A 22354-nucleotide genomic window follows, 5' to 3' on the forward strand; every position below is an offset into this window, starting at 1 on the left:
GCCACATAAAATCAGGACCCTCCGCTCTGGCAAGGAGGGTGCCAACAGGAGGCATTTGTTTCTTTCCTGCTTTAATACAGTCCCCCAAACACCCTCTGTAAACACCTCCAGCCCAGGAATCCACCAACCAAAGACAACTTACAATGCCTCTCCAGGCCCCGAGTCGGACCCATTTATACGTGGCCTCATCCCAGTCCTGGGTTAGTTGGCAGTTATTCCCTCCAAGACGATCCCAGGAGAAGCAGCTCCCTCGGGGGTGAGGTCCGCTGCGGAGGGAGGAGGCCTCTGCTTCTCACCTTGCTGCCTGCTCACAAGACAACTCATATTTCCATGTCAAACGTTGCTGGCCGGTCATGAGAAAACTTGAGTCTGCACTCACATTAATTCAAGTCATTTTAAAACTACGCATTGCTTTCAGGCCTTAAAATTACTTAATGTAAGTGCAGACATGAGTTGTCTCGTAACCAGTCAGCAAGGTGTTAACTCTCAAAAGGAAATCAAAGTAATAGAAGAAGAAAAAGACTCCGGGGAAATGGGGCCACATCCCACAAATTCTCCAGCTGAGAGGGGGCGGCTCCAGGATCGGCCCATTTCCTTGGTGGGGCCCGTGGGCCTGAGTCACTCCTCTCGGAAGGTGTTTCCTCAACCACAGGTGTCTGTTCAGGGAAATCTGTCAGCAGACAGCCCCCCGGGACACACTGCTGTGCGGCCGGCTGAGTAATGCTCCCCCAGTGTGGTCAAGTCTCGTCCCCAGAACCTGTGCGTGTCCCCATCCGTGGCAGAGACCTTGCAGAGACAAGCAAGGATCTTGAGAGGAGAGATAGGGACCGTCTGGATGGGCCCCCATCACAGCGTCCCTGGAAGAGGAAGGCGATCGGAGCAGAGAGGACGGAGGATGCTCAGCTGCGGGCTGTGAAGAGAGGAGGCTGGGAGCCAAGCAGGGCAAGGAGTTACTGAGGGCTGGAGGGGGCGAGGGAGCCCATGACCTCCAGAGCCTCGGGGGAGCGTGGCACCAACACCCTGGCTGTGCCCCTGAAGCCATTTCCAACGTCAACCCCAGAGCTGGGAGATAACTAATGTGAGTGGAAACGTGAAGAGGAGTCATAGGAAGCTAATCCACTGAGTTAAGTCTAGGGATGGGGAAGGGGAGCAGGAGGCGCAAGTCAGATCACGCACTGGCCTTGTCCTGCTCCTTTCGTCCTGATCCTCGCGACCTGGCCTGCGCAGGACCCCCCTCTCCCAGGAGTGAGCGCTGAATGGGAGGTGCAGCAGCGGGAACACAGTGAGTTCAGATGTCGGCCCCTCCCCCTGCTCACTTGTCATCCCAGGCAGCTCTGCCTATGTAAGCCACACGGGGTCCCCCAGACACGGTGAGACCATTCTGCTGGCCGTGCCCTGCACCCCATGTGCTCGCTGTGCAAACCCCGAGGGGCTGATCCCGGGTCCCATCCTCTAGGCACGCACCTGCCATCAGAGCTCATACGCCCACGCAGGCCCAGGAGCGAGATCCAACCTTGCCTCTGACTGCTAGGCTGGCTGTCTGTCCTGAGGGTTAATTCTCCATGTCAGCCTGTGTTGGCCTGACTGGGCTCAGGGTGCCAGGTGGCTGGTGAAACACGATTTCCAGGTGTGTCTGGGAGGTGCTTCCAGAAGAGGTAAGCGTCTGAATTGGTGGCCTAGGTAAGCAGAGGGTCCTCCCAGCGTCCAGTCCATTCCGTGCAGAGGGCGAGCTCGCTGTCTGCCTGTGTGGGCCACCCACCTCCGCCTGGGATCTCAGCTCCAGTTCTCAGCTCGGCCTGACTTACCCCATCCCCTCTTGCTCTCAGCCCGGGACTCGCCCTGACCTACACCACCAGCTCCCCAGTCCAGCCTGCAGGCGGCAGGTGCTGGGCCGTCTCGGCCGCCAGTCACGCGAGCCCTTCCTAGTCACCTCCCCTTACACAGGCCGATGGAACTGTCCCACTGGCTCTGTTCTCTGGGAAGCCCTGACACAGCTGGTAGCTGGTAGCCATTCCCCTGACAGGTAGAGGTGCTGGGGGCTACAGCCAACAGCAGTTAGCATGTTAATGCATAAAGAAAACATGGGAAGGCCAATGGACTTCGATATTCAGCAGGGCTGAAAATCAGCCTCATCTTGCCCTGCTGTGGGCTCAGTGGCTCAAGGCAATTCCCTAACCTGGTAATCCTTTTACTGTTTACCAAACTGTACCTTTGATCTGCCCGTAGGCATTGCTAAAGGGCCAATGTGTATTCAAGTGAATAAAAGGCGGACCAGGTCGGAAAGTCGGTGCCTCCTCAAGAAAGAGGCTCCACCTGGCCCCCATGCCATCTGAATTCCTATTTCCTGTATAGCATTTTCATCTGTGCGCCGGCCCCTCCTTCAGGTCCTGGACCCTAGCTGTGCAGGTCTCGGCCAAGAGGACCCGGCAGTCTGAGGTCCAGGACCTGACAGCTCTCCAGGGTGGGAGGCACCCAGAGCCTCGAGGCTCACAGGGCCTAGGAGCTGTTACATGCATCTCACGTCAGCCCATCCCGTGTCCTAAGTGACCTTGAGAGTTGTTTCGTTTCAAAACACGACACTGGAAGGATGAACAGTGTGATTTATTTGGCTCTAGGACACGTGCAAACAATTTGTACATTTAATGGGGAACCACTGCGTCCAGACAGCAAGCTGCAGTTCAAAGCAGAGGACGTGTCCTCTCCCGCGGCCGCGCAGAAACAAAACTTTCTCTGCAGTTACCGTTCACCGCCGACCCGCCCAGTACCTAGTCCCCTCCCTTCCTGATCAGAAGCTTTCAGCAGAATGACAAGGAGCCAGAGCTTAAGGCAGCCGGGAGCCAACAGCACCTGCGTGGGTCCACGGAACCTAAAAGGAACGCGTTCTTCCAGGCAAGCGAGAGAGCAGAGGGCAGGGGTCGGAGGCACAGCCCTGGTCCGTCTCCAGAAGGGCTTGGCGGTTCAGGAGGGCACTGAGTCCGCGCTGCGGGAACTCACTGCTTCACCATTAGAACCAAGGCACTTGTGCAAGCCTCAGGGAAGAGGCCTGAGTGACGAGAGTGACGCTGAGCCTGTCGCGGACACACGCGACCGCGTCCGGGACACATCGGTGCCGTGCGAGGCCTCTGCCGGTCTCACGGGCTCAGCCTGGCATGTCCACGGGGTTCACGGCCGCCTTTCAGAAAGCAGACTCCACGTCACCCATCTCCACACACACCGTCTTCAGCTGTGAGTAATGCTCAATGGTCACCCGGCCATTCTCTCTGCCAAACCCTGCAAGGAAGACAAGGGGTGACGATGAGCCCGCACGGCACGTCTGAAAGGTCACAGTGACCGCGGAGACAGGCACTGCCCTCAGGCCTGGGGAGGAACACGGAAGCAACACGTTTAAGAGAGAAAGCCCTCCCCTGGGGACGCCAGCTGCGAGCGGCGTGGGGAGTGGCCGGGCCAGTGAAGCCGAGACCCTGCCCGCAGCTGGGACCAGGCTCCGTGCGGAAGGGCACGTCCCCTGCTTGGCCTTTCCTGTCACCCTGCCCCAGACAGGTAGGCTCGCCTCCTAAGGGCAAGGCCCAGTCCCCAAAAGGGCACGTTTCCAGGGGGCACCGTTCAGAGGTGACAGAGGCCCTCTGCTAATCCTGAGCACAGCTGGCCACCCTCCGTCTCCCCCTCATCCCGTGGGCACCACTCCAAAGCCGCAGGTCACAACCCAACTTCCGCTGCACTGACGGTTACATAGTAACCAAACAGCCCCGTTCCGGCTCTGCACATGGCCTGTGCCCCGCTCGGCTGGTCCCGGAGGGACGGGGATGACTAGGGGACTGTGATTTGGGAATGCCAGGGAGAGACCAAATCAAACTGTCAGATTAACACCCACCGCTTCATCAGCGCGCACCCGGTCCTATGTCGGCCAGCATGTGGTGGCCATAATACGGCGCTCACAGCCGCGAGGAAGGTAACTCTCCCCACCTGACAGGCCTTGCCGAGATGCACCCCCGATCTGAGCGGTGACGAGGCCGACGGGTTGGGACCCTGGTCAACAGGGACTAACGACGACAGCCCCCTGGAGACCTGGTGGCCCGCCGACCCAGCTCTCACCTGACTTCTTATAGCCGCCGAAGGGCAGCTCCACGGGGCTGACGTTGTAGTTGTTGATGAAGCACACGCCGGCCTGCAGCCCGGCCACCACGCGGTGAGCGCGCTGGAGGTCCCTGCAGGGAAGACGAGGCTTAACCTGGAGCCCCCCCATCACACACAGACGCTCACCACCGCTCACAGCAGCCACAAGTACGGGCACCACATGCCCACCAGCGTGACATGGTGCGGAAGAGACCTGCACGGGCAATTCCTGGGGAGTGGGGAGGAGCAGGGCCGACACCTGCTGCAGCAGGGAGACCCCTGAAAACATGAAGTCAGTGAAAGCTAAAGGCGTGTGGTCCCATTTATAGAAAACATTCAGAGCAAGCAAGTCCGGAGACAGGCAGGAGACCTGGGGGCTGGGGGCGGGGACCAGCTCGCCTCACTGTCCTGAGCTGATGGAAACCTCCTGACGTTAGGCTGTGGTGACCTGCACAGCTCTGTGAACACACTGAGCACCCAGGTGTGCACTTTATGTGGGTGAGCTGCTCAGCCCGTGAGTGATCCCCATCGAGCCGGCAGAGGCGTAGGCGTGGCTCCTTTGCCTGTACCGTGGCCGCAGCACGAGACAGCCCCTCGCAGTCACAGCGCAGCTGCTCACGCCGCCTCAGGACAGGGGCGCTGCTCCATGTGCCGCCCCAGGGGGGGTCCCGGTCACCGCCCTTTATCCAAACCCACAGAGGACGCCGCCCAGAGGGAGCCCCAGTGTGAACTGGGCTTGGGGTGATGACACGGTCACACAGGCTCGTCATAACGAATGGACCGCCTGTAGGGGGCAGATATTAAGGAAGCTGTGCATGGGGGGGACGGGGCGGATGGGAAATCCTGTACCTTCTCACTATCATGGTAAACCTAAAATTACCCTGAAAACTAAAGTTTTTATTTGAGTTTTTTGTTTGTTTTGGCTTTTATTTATTAAATTTTTTTATTGATTTCGGAGAGGAAGGCAGAGGGGGAGAGAGAGAGAAACATATCCTCACCCGAGGATATTTTTCCACTGATTTGTAGAGAGAGTGACAGGGAGGGAAAGATAGAGAGAAACATCGATGTGAGAGAAACACATCGACTGGTTGCCTCCCACATGCGCCCCGTCCAGGTCCCGGGCCAGGGAGGAGCCTGCAACCAAGGCAGGTGCCCCTGACCGGAATCGAACCTGAAACCCTTTACTCCACACGCCGAAGACGCTCTATCCACTGAGCAAAACCAGCCAGGGCTGTTGTTTGTTTTGGTCATTTTTTTTAAATTTATTTATTGATTTGAGAGAGAGGAAGGTGGAGGGAGAGATAGAGAGAAGCATCAATTTGCTGTTCCACTTATTTATGCGTTCACTGGTTCATTCTTGCACGTGCCCTGCCCAGGGATTGAACCCGCAACCTTGGTGTATCGGGACCATGCTCTAACCAGCTGAGCTACCGCCACGGCTGTTTGTTTTTTAAAGAAGCAGCTCCTGAGCCTCTCCTGGGAGCTCAAGCAGAGCCATTACATCAGGTCATCAGGGAGACGTGTCTTCCTTCCCAAGTTCCGGCCACAAAGTGAAAAAAAATGGAACCTTGTCTATCACTAAAGCAACAGAAAAATGCCAAGTGTGAAGGAGTCGTAGAAAACTGCCTACGCCCTGGCCGGTATGGCTCTGGTGGCTGGAGCATCCTCCCGTACACCATACGTGGCAGCTCGATTCCTGGTCAGGACACACACCTAGGATGCGGATTCAATCCCTCATCAGGGCGGATACTGGAGGCAACCAATCCATGTTTCACTCTCACACAGATCTTGCTCTCTCCCTCTCTCCCACTCCCCCCTTCCTCATTCCTCTCTCTAAAATCAATAAATAGCCCTGGGTTTGGCTCAGTGGATAGAGCACTGACCTGCGACTGAAGGGTCCTGGGTTCGATTCCCGGTCAGGGCACATGCCCGGGGGGCGTGCCTGATCCCCAGTGTGGGGCATCCAGGAGGCAGCCAATCAATGACTCTCTGTTATCATGATGTTTCTACCTCTCTCCCCCTCTGCCTTCCTCTCCGAAATCAATAAAAAAATTAATAAATAAAATAATTTTTAAAAAGGATGATTTCTCATTAGAGCCCCTTTAAATAAAACAGAAAAGAAAAAAAAAACTGCCTATAATAGCGAACCATGCAGAGTTTGCGTATCGTCAAGCAGAGACACTGCTTCCAAACCACCTCGTACTCACTGCAGTGGCTGAAGCTCACACAGAAGGACATGGGTCACACCCTGCTCACAGCGGCTAAGCCTGGGAAGACCCAAATGCGCGCAAACAAAACCGCTCCCCGTGCTGCAGTGCGTCCCCAGCAGGAGTCGCTGGGGCCCGCACCCATGTCCTGGAGCGCGGCCCAGCCCTACGCCTGCAGGTTTCCAAAGTCCTGCACGTGGACACTCGTGCTTTGGGACCCTGGGGTCAGCGCTAAATACCAACTCCATAAACAATAAAGAAGGGCAGCACTTTCATCACCCAAGTTTACAGCTCAACTTAGGCTCAGCAGCCGGACTGTGGCCACTGAGGGCAAACTACACAATGCCACTTGGGCATCTTCTGACTTTACAGGAGACGCCGAGGAGAGGAAACGCAGCGGGCAGACCCGCGGGGGCCAGATCAGGCCCCATCTGCGCAGACAGCACCCTCCACCCTCCCTAGAGCCAGCGGGGCCTTCCCCACACACCTGGTGAAGACGCCGGCGGCTAGTCCAAAAGAGGTGTTGTTGGCTCTTTCCAGAACCTCCGCTTCGGTGTCAAACGACAGAATGGACATAACGGGCCCGAAGATCTCTTCCTTCACGCAGGTCATGTCATCCCTGCAGTTACCTGCGGGCAGCGGGAGACAGGATGCCGTGGGGAACCGCTGCTTCGGCCCCCAAAACGTGCTCGTCCGCACAGTCCGCACACAGCCTGAGCGGCGCCAGAGGGCGCTCCCACGGGGTGGCAACGTGACAGTGTGTGTTCAGTCGCAGCCTCGGGTAACTAGCTCCACGCTTCAGTTCATCACCAGAGACCCCGAAGAGTGACCAGCAGGCACACAGGACGGCCGTCACCACTGACAGCAGCGACGGCTGGCCCACAAAGCAGCGTCCAGGCAGAGGACAGGGCCGCGTCACCCACGTCTCCAAGCTTCTCGAAGTAACGTTTCTAAAGGAATTTACTAAGAGAATGCTCGTGAAAGAACGTTCACGGAGACCCGGCCAGTGTGGTTCAGTGGTTGAGCACCAACCCATGAACCAGGTCACAGTTCGATTCCCAGTCAGGGCACATGTCTGGATTGTGGTCTCAATCCCCAATTGGGGGGGGGGGGGGGTGCAGGAGGCAGCTGATCAATGATTCTCTCTCATCATTGATGTTTCCCTCTCCCTCTGAAATCAATTAAAAAAACATTAAAAATAAACGTCATTCACTGAAAAAGATACAAATGTTAAGGGGACTGTCCCAGTTTCTGTTAAATGTTACATATATGATTGTCTGTTATACCTTCCCACATTTTCTTAATGACTGTGATAGAATTAGATACAAAAAAGGAAGTTCCACTATAAAAACATAACCTTGGAAATAACCAATGGGGTGTTTACTTGATATGAAAATGTATTTAAATTCCTTTAATAGGCCAATTCTTTTACCTTTTAAATCTTTTTATTGATTTTTAGAGAGAGAGGAAGGGAGAGAGAGGTGGAAACATCAATGATGAGAATCATTGATTGGCTGCCTCCTGCACACCTCCAAACAGGGGACTGAGCCTGCAACCCAGGCATGTGCCCTGACTGGGAATCGAACCTCTAGGTTCCTAGGTCAAAGCTCAACTACTGAGCCACACTGGCTGGGCAAGAGGCCATTCTTTAAAATGATGTAACTCACACTTGACATTTCACAACATGCATATGTAGAGAAGCGCACTTATTTACCATCGAATACTGAGCCCGGTGATTCTGGAGAGCGGTGCCTCCTGCCCTGTCCCTGAGGCCAGACACCCCGACACAACGGTCATGGCAGTAGGGGAGACGTGTGCCTTACAAGGCCGTGTGATGATGTGAGCAGCATGGAGGCCAGAGAACAGCCTGAGAACCTCCTACCAACACCAGCTCGATAGGAGCCAAAGTCTATAATCAGCTGTTCACACATCCACAAAGATGACACCTCTACGGTCTCTTAAGATGCGGATTAGAGCGTACTTAGGGATTAAATCACCTTTAGATGGCACTTAAGTGTGATTTACTATGTTCTAACTCTTTGAAAACTAGTCATCCACGTGTGATTTTTAGGGAAACCATTAGCCAAAATGTTACTACTCAACAGTTCCAGAAGACAATTATGACCTTATGCAGGCTGGGACCACAGAGCGGCTCTCTTCCATCTGCTATTTCATTCAAGCAAACAAGAAGAGGACATACCCAACACACATGGTCTCATGAAATATCCATCCTTTAGCTTGGGATCTTCGGGTACGTATGGGTCTCCCCCACATAACACCTTAGCCCCCTGCCAAAAAGGAAAACAGATGCATACTTTCCGTTACACGTGCGACCCCCACATGCAGTCCTAGACTAACGGACTCAGTCGCTCCATCGCAAGGACAAAGCGGGACCCTGGCCCAGACCCTGCGAGCTATAGGAGGGGGTCCGGCCTCAGGAAGGGCCCTGCACCTGGTGGTGGGAGGAACTGCCCTCCCCTTGCCGGGTCCAGGCCCAGCCCCCTGTCCCTTTCCTCACCTGCTCCTTGGCCCCTTTCACAAACCCGAGGACTCGCTCCAGGTGTGGTCGGTTGATGAGGGGGCCCATCCTGGTGCCTTCCAGAAGGGGGTCTCCAATTTTTATCCTCTGGGTCTGTTGCACCACTTGCTCTGTGAATTTATCAAGAATTTCCTTTTGCACAAACACTCTTGTGCCATTACAGCAAACCTGAAAAGAGACAAAAATGTATCAGCGTGCAAAGAAAAAAAAAGGAAAAGGGAAAAAAATCCCATGTTAAAGCTTAAAAAGAACACACTACAGCTTTGTAAAGGTCCGTTCCATTTACCAAAGCTCCCCCTACTAAACAGGAGCCACTTTAGTGTAACTGGACACATCACACCTGCAGCACAAGCTGTTTGACCCTGAGATACTTCCATCTTCTTGTGTTTGTTTAAATTTTCTTAAGGCCGTTAACAGACCAGAGGACCCCAGACCCTCCCGTTTGCTCACATCAGCTGCTCGATTGGGCTGCATACTTAGAGTAAGAGGTAAGAATGGGAGGGGACAGTAGAAACAGTTAAGAGCCAGGGCTCGAGCCTAATAAACACCCAGAGCATTTCGTAGTCAATGCTTGTCTCCAGAATCACAAATAACGAGTAGTTAGACCAGTGGTTCTCAGCCTTGGCTGCACATGAGAATCACCTGGTGTTGGATGGAAGGTGTATGGGAGCTGCAGGCACGGAGCACTTGCTACTTTATTGCCTCTCACTCCGCCTCACCCCCCCACCCCCCCAAAAAAAATCTGGGACCAATTTTTTTAACTTTGCATATTTGTTTTTGGGTAGGTGTACCCCTCTCCTTTTTTCTGTCCTGAGACCCTGGACAAAACTCTTCATTTGGGGGTGAAGAAAAACTGTTTGAACCACACCAATGATGATTTTGTTTGTAATACTTGAAAGTTATTTTTTTATTATTTTGATAGCAAATGTGCTATTTATTTATTTAATGTGTATAAAGGAGCTTGAACATAGACAATTTCTTACATTGGGTTGTTTGTTGGTTGGTTTGGGGCCTTTTATGTGCAACTTAAGACTTCTCTGCATTCTGTATATTTGTCTGAATTAATTATCTGGGATGAAGCTGTGCCGGCTTTCACACAGGGGCTGCCTTTCAGAAATTTGTATATTTTGCAGTTGCCAAAACAATAAAATACCCAATTGAATTAAAATAATAATAATAATAAAAAAATAAAAATGGGGAAAGTAATGAATTAAATAATAACAAAGAAAGTTAGATGTAACAAAAATTATGAGATGATTCTTTTAAAACATCTATAAAATATTAAAATTACTAGCTAACCTAAATTTTTAAAAATGAGAACCGTGCCGCAAATGTAAAAAAAGGAAATAATCTTTTATATCTAATACATTTTTAAAAGATTATGAACATCTTTGTCCAATTCTAGACAAATAAACCACTTACACATATATAAAAAAAAATAAAATAAAATAAAATCCTGATTTCTGGGCCTCATGAGAACCACTGATTTAGACTCTCCCATAGACGTGAATGTCAAGACCGCTCAGATGCTGCCAGCGCACAAGGATTACGGGAGGGCAGCTACAAACACGGAGAAGAACCAGTCCCACGGTGAAAGGGAGCAACCCCGGATGTTAGAGGCAAAGAGAAAGGAAGTACCTCTGAGATGCCAACTTCCACACGTGCCCGAGAAAGAAGGGAATAAGCAACCTACCAGCAGCTGGTCACTGTGCGAAAAGAAACACAGGAAGGAAAACGGGCGGGAGAAGGAAGAACCGCCCACTGGACCTTCAGTTTTAACTCTACCCTCAGGCCAACGACGAGAGCCGTGAGAAAACAGGAACTCCTGCTGGAAGACTGACTTTGCCCAAATCTGCAACTACAAACGCATTCTAGGACCCAGTCACACAGACAGACTGTGGGGAACGGGCGCCCAACCTCTCAGCAGAGGAGAGAGCTATCAACATGGAAGGGCGAGGGCGAGCACAACTCTGCAGTATTGGAATGACTGGAAAGATCTGTATGAACTTGTGGTCATTAACACAGATACCTGCAGAAATACATGTGTGCGTGCACGTGTGTGCACACATATGTGCGTGCTGCATAAAAGTACACACACAGGTGCCAACATCTATTCCCAGCTCTGGCCTCCGGGAGGGTCTGGAGGCAGGGGCACCCAGTAAGGAGTCTGCCTGGCACCCAGACCTTGGTGTCTAAACCCCATTTACCACTGAAAGGGCCCAGGGCCCCCGAAGCCAGGCTGGCTGCGGAGCTCGGCCAGGGGAAGAGCGCGAGTCCAGAGCACCTGCTGTGCCAGGAGGTCAAGTGCTCAGAGGACCATGAAGACGTATCAGAAGGTCAAGAGAGGGTCCCGCCTGCTGAGTGGCAATCATTTGAGCATGAAACTAAATAATGGGTGTGACACACAGAAGGACGTGGGATGCATGGGTCCACGCCGACAGCAATGAGTGAATGAAAACAAGGCCAGGAAAGCACTTCCTCACAGTAGAAAGTGAGCTGAAAGACGTAGAAGGACTTCCCGGCCGGCGCGGCTCAGTGGTTGAGTGTCAACCTATGAACTAGGAGGTCACAGTTCGATTGCCAGTCAGGGCAGGTGCCCAGGTTGCAGGCTTGATCCCCAGCGTGGGGCGTGCAAGAGGCAGTCGATCCATGATTCTGCTATCACTGATGTTTCTCTCTCTCTCCCTCTCCCCGAAATCAATAAAAACATATAAAAATTGTTTTAAATAAACATAATGAAATGTGGACATTTGAGGAGCCTGGCTCAAAGGAACATGTGAATTCTTTGTACTATCTGTACAACTCTCCTCTAAGTCTGAAATTATTTCCAAATAAAACACCTCTTTAAAACATGCTGTTCGATGCAGGCATGGGGATGCCTCCCAGCCTCCCCCGGGGCAGCGCGCACCTCGCCTTGCGTGAGGAAGTTGGCCATCAGCGCCCCCTTCACCGCGTTCTCCAGGTTGCAGTCGGCGAAGATGATCAGGGGAGACTTGCCTCCGAGTTCCAAGGTGACGGGTTTGATTCCTTTCGCCGCCACCTCCATGATCTTGGGGAACAGGAAAGACCACCATCAGAGGTCTGACGAGGGAGTCCACGCTAGGTGACAGGCCCCGACCGCCAAGGCAGCGGCCTCTGCAGCCTTGCTCTCGCACATGCCCTGCCCCGTCCCGTAACATTCCTCTCCAGGCTCCAGAGAAGCCAGAGGCGCACCCGCCACTCTCAGGAGGGCGTTCACCTTAAAAACACCGTCCCCGCACCCGGCTGCCACGGGCAGGAACGCGGTGTCACTGTTACTGTGCTCAGGCTGACAGCTCGGAGCGCAGATCAAGGTCAGAACAATGAAGGTGAAGTGGACCGAGCAGCACCTTCCTGCCGAGGGGGCTGCAGCTGAGTGAAGGCATCCAAGCCCCCGGGGGACCCGGGCCCGCCCGCGGCACGGGGGCTGATGGCGCCCGTCTGCCCGAGTGCACTCCCCGCCCCCTTCACACGTTTGAAGTCCCCGTCAGACCCACGTGGGTGACACCCGCGGCCTCCCTCCCGGCACGAGCAGGCTCGGGTGGGCTGGCACCCACAGCTAGATGCCACTGCCTCAATCTGACCGTGTGGTCTCACCTTGGTGCCGGTGGGCACACTCCCGGTGAAGGAGACCTTGGCCACGTCTCGATGCTGACACAGAAGCTGGCCCGTGGCGCCCCCGCCTTGCACCACGTTGAAGAGGCCGGGAGGTGCCCCCGCCTCCGTGTAGATCTCGGCCAGCAGCAGCGCAGACACGGGCGTGAAGGGGGACGGCTTGAAGACCATGGCGTTTCCTGCGCAAGCCCCAAAACAGAGGACTCAGTGGGGGATCCCCTCAGGACAGGATCTCGCCCTCCCCGCAGGTCTCCCTCATTAACCAGACCACACCCCCCGCGTGTCAGTCACCAGTCCCACGCTGCGTGTCCATCATCTGGCACCTGCACCATCGAAGGAAGCAGGTAGGCTCAGTCCCTTTGACCAGGGGAAGCTGGAGAAAGGTTAGCGACCCTGAGGAGTCCCCACAGCCAGGGAAGGAAGGCATCTATTCCTCCTCCGTCCCTCGGGGAGCGAAGAACGCGGCGGGCGATAAGCAAGCAGCTGCGCTGCCACACGCGTCCCTCCCCACCTCACAGCTGTTCTGAGAGCCTCCCCCCGCCCCGCCCCACCCAACTCATCTCTGTAAATAGGAGGAGGAGACGTCCCAAGTCCGTCAGCCAGAGCTGCTGTGATGGGAGCCTTGGGTGTCATTTCTCTTAACTCAAACGGAGGAGGAAGTTTATCTTCTGCTTCCCTTTTTTTTAAGGTTTTTTTTTTAATTTTTTAAAAATCCTCATGGGAGGCCATTTTTTCCATTAAGTGGAAGGCAGGAAGGAAGGGAGGAGAGAAAGGGGGAAAATGGAAAAGGGGTCGAGAGAGAGAGAGAGAGAGAGAGAGAGAGAGAGAGAGAGAGAGAGAGAAACATCGATGTGAGAGGCACACTGATTGGCTGCCTCCCAAACACGCCCCAATCAGGGCCAGGATTGATCCACAACCAAGGTATGTGCCCTTGACTGGGAATTTCAACCCGGGACCCTTTGGTCCACAAGCTGATGCTCTAACCACTGATCCACGCCAGCCAAGCAATCTTCTGCTTCTTAAGTCAGATTCCTAAGTGCTCCCCTTCACAGAAATTCATGACCAGAAAGGAAGAAAACTTACAGGGAACACAAATCTAATCCAATCTGACAGTAAAAAACAAGACCTCTAAGACCAAAACTTTCTTCCTTCCATAAACAGAAATAAATGAGATGAATGTGAACAGGAACAACATAGACACGATCTGTGTGTGTCACTACACCGCAGACTCCCCCCGGGCCAGGCGGGAATGGACACGTGCCCTCTGAGGCCTCATGCCCCGCATGGCCCTCGTGATGGGAAGAGTGTGTGTGTGAGTGTGAGTGTGAGTGTATGTGAGAGTGAGAGTATGAGTATGTGTGAGTATGTGTGTGTGCGTGTATGTGAGTGTGAATGTGCATGTGTGTATGCATGTGTATTAGTGTGTGTGTGTGAGTTTAAGTGTGTATGAGTGTGTGTATGTAGGTGAGAGTGTGTGTGGGGGGTGTATGTGTGTGTGTTTGTGTGTGGGTGTGAGTATGAGTGTGTGTGCGCGTGTGTGGGTGTGAGTATGAGTGTGCGTGTGCGTGCGTGTGTGGGTGTGAGTATGAGTGTGTGTGTGGGTGTGAGTATGAGTGTGTGTGTGCGTGTGTGTGAGTATAAGTGTGTGTGCGCGTGTGTGGGTGTGAATATGAGTGTGTGCGTGTGTGGGTGTGAGTATGAGTGTGTGCGCGTGTGTGGGTGTGAGTATGAGTGTGTGTGCGTGTGTGGGTGTATGAGTGTGTGCGTGCGTGTGTGAGTATAAGTGTGTGTGTGCGTGTGTGGGTGTGAGTATGAGTGTGCGCGCGCGTGTGTGGGTGTGAGTATGAGTGTGCGCGCGCGTGTGTGGGTGTGAGTATGAGTGTGTGCGTGTGGGTGTATGAGAGAGTGTGTGGGTGTATGAGTGTGTGTGTGCGTGCGTGTGTGGGTGTGAGTATGAGTGTGTGTGCGTGTGTGGGTGTGAGTATGAGTGTGTGTGTGTGAGTATGAGTGCGCGCACAGGTGAGGGGAGAGGCCGCGCAGCAGACCCTACTCACAGAGGAGGAACAACTCTTTCTTACCGCAAGCTAACGCGGGGGCTGACTTCCAGGAGGCGATCTGAAAGGGGTAGTTCCAGGCTCCTATGCCCACGCACACGCCCAGCGGCTCTCGTCGGGTGTAACCGAAGGACCCGCCTGGGAGCTGGATATGCTCGCCTAAGGGGAAGACAGAGCAGAGGAGGAGGTCTGCTGGCCCCCAGGCCTCACCAACACCTGTGCCTCCGGGCTGCTCGCAGCACGCGGTCCCCCCCCCGCACCCCGCCCCCGCACTCTGTCCACTCTTGTCACCTACTCTGCTCCTGCACCTCCTCGACACATAGCATCCACATTCAACCCACGGTCACCCCCCCTCACTTCCTCCTCTGAGGCGCACTGGGCACCCAGCAGACGACTTAGGTGGCATGAAGGGAGGAGACCCAGGCCGGTCTCACCCCGAAGTCTTTGCCCTTCACCTCGGCTCTGCCCTCTCCCTCCCGCAGCTGATGGGGGAAGGCCAGCCGGGGAGGGCTTACCGGCCATGGACCCCGCCAGGCCCGCGTAGTACTCCAGGCACTGCCAGGAGGTGTCGATGTCCAGGCGGGCCTCCAAGATGGACTTGCCGTTGTTGATGCTCTCCACGGTGGCGATTTCATCCGTCCGTTCCTGTGGGCAGCAGAGACTAGATTTAAGACACGTTACCATACACCACAGCAGTCAACACTGACAAAATACACGGCCCAGTTTTGAAAAATAAAAACATCTTTTTTTGTAACGTTACATTTACGCAGGTTTCACAGATGCAACCACTCCAATTTTTTTTAATGTTTTTATTGATTTGAGAGCATGAGGGAGAGACGGAAACATCAATGAGAGAGAAACATCGATCGCTGTCTCCTACATGCCCCCTACTGGGGACTGAGCTGAAAACCTGGGCCTGGGCCCTCACCGAGAATCAAACTGGTGATATCTGGGTGGAAGGGACGACGCTCAACCAACTGAGCCACACTGGCCAGGGTGAAACAACTTTTATTTACATGAAAAGAAAAGGAATGACAGTCTTACACCGGCAAGAGAGATAAAAGCTTACTGCTGAGGAGAACCAAGATGGCGGCATAGGTTAACGCCGGAGTTTGCTGCTTTGAACAACTACTTCAAAAGTGAAACCAAAAAACGGAAGGGACATCACCCAGAACCACAGGAACACTGGCTGAGTGGAAGTCCTACAACTAGGAGGAAAGAGAAACGCACACGGACACTCAGAGGAGGCGCAGTGCTGAAGTCAAATTCTGAGGTGCGGAGTGCGCGGAGCGGGCTGGCGGCGGAGGGCGCGGTTGTTGTTTTCAATCGGGAGGGAGTCGCAGACTCTGAGCTCCAGATCCGGGCGAGTCTTTAGGGACCCAGACTCAAACGGGAGAAGCGGGACTGTCTGGCTTCGGTCAGAGCGAGTGCAGCTTTCTCTCCCAGCTTTGCAGCGGGTGCTGGGACTCAGAGAGGCAGAGCCCCTGGGGACAGGACTGAGAGCCGCCATAACTGCTCTCTCCGGCCCACCCTGTTGATCCTGTGCGACCCGCCCCGCCCAAGCCCTGCACAGAGGCATTTGCCAGATAGCCTCAGGCAAAGGCTAGATTAGCACCTCCCTAGAGGACAGAAGTTCTCTCACTGCTGACACAGCTGATTCTCATAGCCACTTGGCCTGGAGGTCAAACCCTCCCTGGAATTAGCTACAACAATAAAGGTTTAACTATAAGACTGCGAACAAAGACCACTAGGGAGTGCACCAAGGAAGCATAACAAAATGCGGAGACAAAGAAACAGGACAAAATTGTCAAAGGAAGATATAGAGTTCAGAACCACACTTTTAAGGTCTCTCAAGAACTGTTTAGAAGCTGCCGATAAACTTAATGAGATCTACACGAAAACTAATAAGACCCTCGATCTTATATTGGGGAACCAACTAGAAATTAAGCATACACGGACTGAAATAACGAATATTATACAGATGCCCGACAGCAGACCAGAGGAGCGCAAGAATCAAGTCAATGATTTGAAATGCGAGGAAGCAAAAAACATCCAACCGGAAAAGCAAAATGAAAAAAGAATCCAAAAATGCGAGGATAGTGTAAGGAGCCTCTGGGACAGCTTCAAGCGTACCAACATCAGAATTATAGGGGTGCCAGAAGATGAGAGAGAGCAAGATATTGAAAACCTATTTGAAGAAATAATGACAGAAAACTTCCCCCACCTGGTGAAAGAAATGGACTTACAGGTCCAAGAAGCGCGGAGAACCCCAAACAAAAGGAATCCAAAGAGGACCACACCAAGACACATCATAATTAAAATGCCAAGAGCAAAAGACAAAGAGAGAGTCTTAAAAACAGCAAGAGAAAGAAAGTCAGTTACCTACAAGGGACTACCCATACGACTGTCAGCTGATTTCTCAACAGAAACTTTGCAGGCCAGAAGGGAGTGGCAAGAAATATTCAAAGTGATGAATACCAAGAACCTACAACCAAGATTACTTTATCCAGCAAAGCTATCATTCAGAATTGAAGGTCAGATAAAGAGCTTCACAGATAAGGAAAAGCTAAAGGAGTTCATCACCACCAAACCAGGATTATATGAAATGCTGAAAGGTATCCTTTAAGAAGAGGAAGAGGAAGAAAAAGGTAAAGATACAAATTATGAACAACAAATATGCATCTATCAACAAGTGAATCTAAGAATCAAGTGAATAAATAATCTGATGAACAGAATGAACTGTTGATTATAATAGAATCAGGGACATAGAAAGGGAATGGACTGACTATTCTTGGGGGGGAAAGGGGTGTGGGAGATGTGGGAAGAGACTGGACAAAAATCGTGCACCTATGGATGAGGACAGTGGGTGGGGAGTGAGGGCGGAGGGTGGGGCGGGAACTGGGAGGAGGGGAGTTATGGGGGGGGAAAAAAGAGGAACAAATGTAATAATCTGAACAATAAAGATTTAATTAAAAAAAAAAAAGAAAAAAAAATAAATAAAAGCTTACTGCTGAGCCCTAGCCAGTATGGCTCAGTGGATAGAGCATCAGCCCGAGGAGTGAGGGTCCTGGGTTCAATTCTGGTCAAGGGCAGGTGCCTTGGTTGCAGGCTTGATCCCCAGCCCCAATCAGAGCGTGTGTGGAAGACAACCAATCGATGTGTCTCTCTCACATCTATGTTTCTCTCTGTCTCTCCCTCTCCCTTCCACACTCTCTAAAAATCATGGAAAAATTTATCCTCACATGAGGATTAACAAAACAAAAAAAGCTTATTGCTAAACAGCAGCCCTGTTCTCCTATCCAAGACTAATACCCCATTTCAAGATCATTTAGAAAAAGAACGCTCCAAAAAGTGAATATTACATATGCATACATGTGTGAATACGTATGTATATGTTTGTATGTATACAGGAGAGAACAGTCCTTAGGGAAGTTATGCAAAATAGCCAACTACATACTTGAAATGAAGAGGTTATATGCACATGAGGCTTTAATTCCTCAAAAGAAATGCAGCATTGCCCGGCCAGTGTGGTTCAGTGGTTGAGCATTGACCTATGAACCAGGAGGTCATGGTTTGATTCCTGGTCAGGGGACATGCCCGTGGTTGGGCCTCAATCATCAGTGTGAGGCGTGCAGGAGGCAGCCAATCAGTGATTCTCTCTCATCTGGAAAAAAATTATATATAAAAAGAAGAAGAAATGCAGTGTTATTTTCTAATGCTCAGAACTCACTAATTCTCTTTTCAAACACTTGTTTCAGTTGTAGCCGCAACTTAAAAATGCTGGAGATGCCCAGGGATGAATGGAAAGAATTGGAAAATTATACCTAAAAAGAAAATCTGCCCTAGCTGGTTTGGCTCGGTGGATAGAGCATCGGCCTGCGGACTAGAGGGTCCCAGGTTCAATTCCGGTCAAGGGCATGTACCTTGGTTGCGGGCACATCCCCAGTAGAGGGTGTGCAGTAGGCAGCTGATCGATGTTTCTCTCTCATTGATGTTTCTAACTCTCTATATCTCTCTCCCTTCCTCTCTGTAGAAAATCAATAAAATATATTTTTTAAAAAAAGAAAATCTAAGAATGCCTTTCTCCCCTCCCACAGAAGATGACAGGACTGAATATGTAAGAGAAAGCTATTTTCTATTATGAATCCAATTTAAAATAAACAGTAGGGTCAATACCTGTACATAAAAGAAAGAGCACTGTGTTATGAAAACTGTAACGAGCATCTAGCGTGGTTGCTTTTGTAAAACTATAAAAAAGTTTAACTGTTTTTGAAGAGGGGAACATGCATGAATCTATGAAATATTCCCAGGAAATTAAGGTAAAAATAAATCTGAAAAAGGTTGGAGGACTTAAGAGTCATCAGAGGAAAAAGCTCAGTGGGTTGGAGCCGTGTCCCCGATATGCCAACGTTGGGGGTTCGATCCCAGGTCAGGGCACATACAAGATTCAACCAATGAATGCATAAGTAAGTGGAACAACAAATCAATGCCCCCCCCCCTTCCTCTCTCTCTTTTTAAAAAAATTACCAGAAAAAAAGAAAAGAGACAAGCTACAGACCATCTGTTGTAATTCAAACAAACATGGAAAAGAAACCCATCCCGGGAGTCGGCACGGAGAGCCAGGCTCCCGACGGGAACTCGTGCACGAAGGCTGTTGCGCACACACGCCCAGGTGAGCAGGTGGAAACCTCTCCGGTTTCATAAACTAGCCATAACCTGACAGTGTCCCAAGTCCGCCGCCCACCGCCCGCAGCTCCCCGGGAGCAAGGACAGCCAGCTCTCCCGGAAGGGGAGAAAGGAAACACACCCTGATGATCCTGGCGGCCTCCAGGAGGATCCGGCCTCGCTCCAGGCCCGACTTCTGACGCCATATGTTGAAGGCAGCCTTTGCATCTTCAACAGCCAAATTGACCTCCTTTTCTCCGGAGCAGGAGAAAGTGGCTATCACCCGGCCTGGGAAAGCAGGGAGTGGCGTTACCGCACCCGTGGCACACACTGAAATAACGCCTATGTATCCAAATTTCCTCTCCACCATCCCCTTGTCTTTAAATATGGCTTCGCTCCGTGGCCACCTCTACACCAGCAGCTCCGAACTCTACCTTGGGGTCACTGGCCGCTTGAAGAATCTCACACAAGGTGCAGACTTCTCTGCAGAGAACTGTGATCATAGCACATAATTACGGAGATCATGCCCCTTGCCCCAGCACACCCTGAGCTTGGGTGAGGAACCCCTGCCCGCCTGTTTACCAGGCGGGTTTACTGACCTTAACTTCCTCGCAATTACTCTGCGAAGCTCCTTAACGATGTTTGAGAAGCTGAGGTCTTGCAAAATCACGGTGCAAAGTACCGAGTCTCCCGGGTTAATAGCTGAGTTTAAACCCCGTCTACGTTCTATACAACTTCCTCATCGTGTGAATACTGGATGAGCCCGGTTAACAAGCTGCGATGTCAGCAAGAGGATCCCCAAACGCAAGGGAGGCTTTTTCCCTCAAATATTAAAAACAGGAAAAGCCCGCCTCTCCTTTTCTTACCCCAACCTACTCCCATCCCTATTCTGGGGCAAAACAGGCTCGCTTTCCTTCTTTAATGACGAAGTCAGGCTCCTTCCCTCCCCCCAACCCCCCACCCGGGAACGCGGGGGGCAGCGCTTTTCCTGGGTTTCGCAAACCTGCCACTTCGGTTGCAAACAGCTAGTTGGTACAGGCAGCGGCCAAGGCCACAGAGTGCAGACGGTTCAGAGAAAGGGTGTCTGTCCTGCTGTGTGTCAATCTGGGGGGGGGGGGCGCAGTGGGGGGCAGAGGCGGCTCCCCGCGGGAGGGTGTCACCCGCCCGGCCCGCTGGGCGCCCGAGTTCCAGGTCAGGCCCCGCGGGCCAGCGCGGCGCCCCGGCTGCAGGCCGGTCTGTCTGGCACACACGTGGCATTTTCTCCCACAAACAACCCACAGACCCGGCAGAACGACCAAACAAACAGAAACCTCGCGCTCGTCAGCCTCCGGCGCGGCGCTGGGCACCCGGGCAGCCGGGGTCCGAGCAGGCGCCTCCCTTCCCGGCCAAGTCGCGCCGACATTCACCGGCAGAGGCCCCGGTGCTCGGCGCTCAGGGCGGCCCCGAGGCCCGTCACCCCGCGTCCCGCCCGCCCCGGCCCCGCCGCCCGTTACCCTGGCCCGTTACCCGTGGCCGGCTCGAACGCCGTCTCGGAGCCCGAGGCGTCTGCCGGCTGCACGCGGGCCCCGCCGCGGTAGTTGAGCGGCTGCGAAACGACGAAGCTGCCGGTGCGCATGGCGGCGGCGGGAGCGGGACCCAGAGCGCGGAGCAGCGGGAGCAGCGGGGGCAGCGCGGCCCGGCCGGCGCGGGGCAGCATGCGCGGGCGGGGGCAGCGGGCGGCGGGCGGGGGCGGCGGGCGGCGGGTGGGGGCGGCGGGCGGCGGGTGGGGGCGGCGGGCGGCGGGCGGCGCGGAGACGGGCGCGGATGCGGATGCGAGTGCCCGACTGCGGGCCGAGACCCGGAATCGCGAGGGGGGCGGGCCCACGGGGGCGGGGCCTCCGGATGGGACGGGCGGGACCTGAGTTGAGGAATCTCCTGGCGAGGGCGGGGCCTTCCGGGGCGGGGCCTGCGGGGCTCCGGGGGCGGGACTCGGCTCCTCCGCTGGCAGGCGGGGCGGCTTAGCCCAAAGGAGGGGGCGAGCCTACACGCGTTCTCCCTCCCCTCCCCCTCCCTCTCGTCTCTCTCCCCCTTCTTTCTTCTTTCTCTCTTCCTTCTCCTCCCCTTCCTTCTCCTCCTCCCTCCCCTTTCTTCTCCATCTCTCCCTCCCCTCCCCCTCCTCCATCTTTATTTTTTTTAATATTTTTATTGATTTCGCTGAGGGAGATAGAAACATCAATGATGAGAGGGAATCACCGATTGGCTGCCTCCTGCAGCCCCTACTGGGGATCAAGCCCGGAACCGGCATGTGGCCCTGATGTCCAAAGGCCAACGCTCTATCCACTGAGCCAAACCAGCCAGGGCTTCTCTCTCTCTCTCTCTCTCTCTCTCTCTCTCTCTCTCTCTCTCTGAACTTCCTTCTTCAGACCAGTACCTGCTAGTACAGGAGCTTCTGCCCTGGGATCCCACTGTTGGCCCTACCTCCAAAGAGAGCGGAGGGTTGGGGGTGCCAGGAACATTGCTTTGGGGTTACTTTCCTCTTAAGCCTCCATTCCTGTGCAGGCCAAGGGCGGGCGGTCAAGGAGACCCAGGGGTGCAAGTGCTTTGTCAAGTCCAGACGCTCTCCAGCACCGCGCACACGAGGCCCGGGGTGCACGGAGCAAAGGTTCCTGGAAGGCGCGCCCCCCCCCCAGCCGCCCGCCCCGCGGGCACCCCCACCCGCTGCCTCCGGGAGTCTGAGACCGAGTCCTGCGCGCGTTCACGAACAGAAACTGGCGTGTGGACCGACAGCCGCACGTTCCTTTCTCCAGCAGGGAGTTCAGTGTTCCCAGTGTCCGTCCTGTCCCACCAGCACAATATTAGGGCGGTTTTCAGGTTTAGAGTTGAAAGAAACGGTCACTTTCCCAGCGCTCCGTGCCACTCTGTGACCCCTCTCAACGCCACTGAGACCGTGGTCTTGGCCCTGGAGTGGAAACGCAGGCCTCAAGCTCAGAACCCAGGGCCACCTCAGCCATGGCCTTTGCTGTCAGTGCCACTGGAGAAGGAATGAAGCAATCAGGAGCCAGGACCAACGCTGCAGAGCGCGGGTGGCAGAGCAAGGTGGTCGTGTGGGCAGACCACACACCTCAAATCGGGCGTGGGCTGCAATTCCTGTTAAATTCTCTGCC

General features: G+C 53.6%; 1 protein-coding gene and 1 long non-coding RNA gene across 3 annotated transcripts in view; one reads left to right on the forward strand and one right to left on the reverse strand.

The window, feature by feature from the left end:
• The window catches only part of LOC132220664 (uncharacterized), a 747794-nt gene that overhangs the window by 271103 nt on the left and 454337 nt on the right, over nucleotides 1-22354 (forward strand). The gene's annotated exons all lie outside the window — the stretch shown is intronic.
• ALDH9A1 (aldehyde dehydrogenase 9 family member A1) lies at nucleotides 2584-20957 on the reverse strand. 2 transcript variants are annotated; one of them, XM_059673984.1, is made up of 11 exons: nucleotides 20718-20953; nucleotides 19354-19499; nucleotides 15062-15191; nucleotides 14571-14705; nucleotides 12475-12671; nucleotides 11768-11908; nucleotides 8839-9027; nucleotides 8521-8608; nucleotides 6808-6949; nucleotides 4093-4205; nucleotides 2584-3270 (listed from the first exon to the last, which is right to left on the reverse strand). In XM_059673984.1, the coding sequence occupies exons 1-11, from the start codon at nucleotides 20905-20907 to the stop codon at nucleotides 3176-3178; spliced, it is 1566 nt and encodes a 521-aa protein (XP_059529967.1). In that variant the 5' UTR covers nucleotides 20908-20953; the 3' UTR covers nucleotides 2584-3175. The 2 variants fall into 2 exon arrangements, with proteins under 2 accessions (XP_059529967.1, XP_059529969.1); XM_059673986.1 differs by lacking the exon at nucleotides 6808-6949 and having other exon boundaries at nucleotides 20718-20957.

This window comes from Myotis daubentonii, chromosome 18 (assembly GCF_963259705.1).
Source record: "Myotis daubentonii chromosome 18, mMyoDau2.1, whole genome shotgun sequence".
Taxonomy (NCBI): domain Eukaryota; kingdom Metazoa; phylum Chordata; class Mammalia; order Chiroptera; family Vespertilionidae; genus Myotis; species Myotis daubentonii.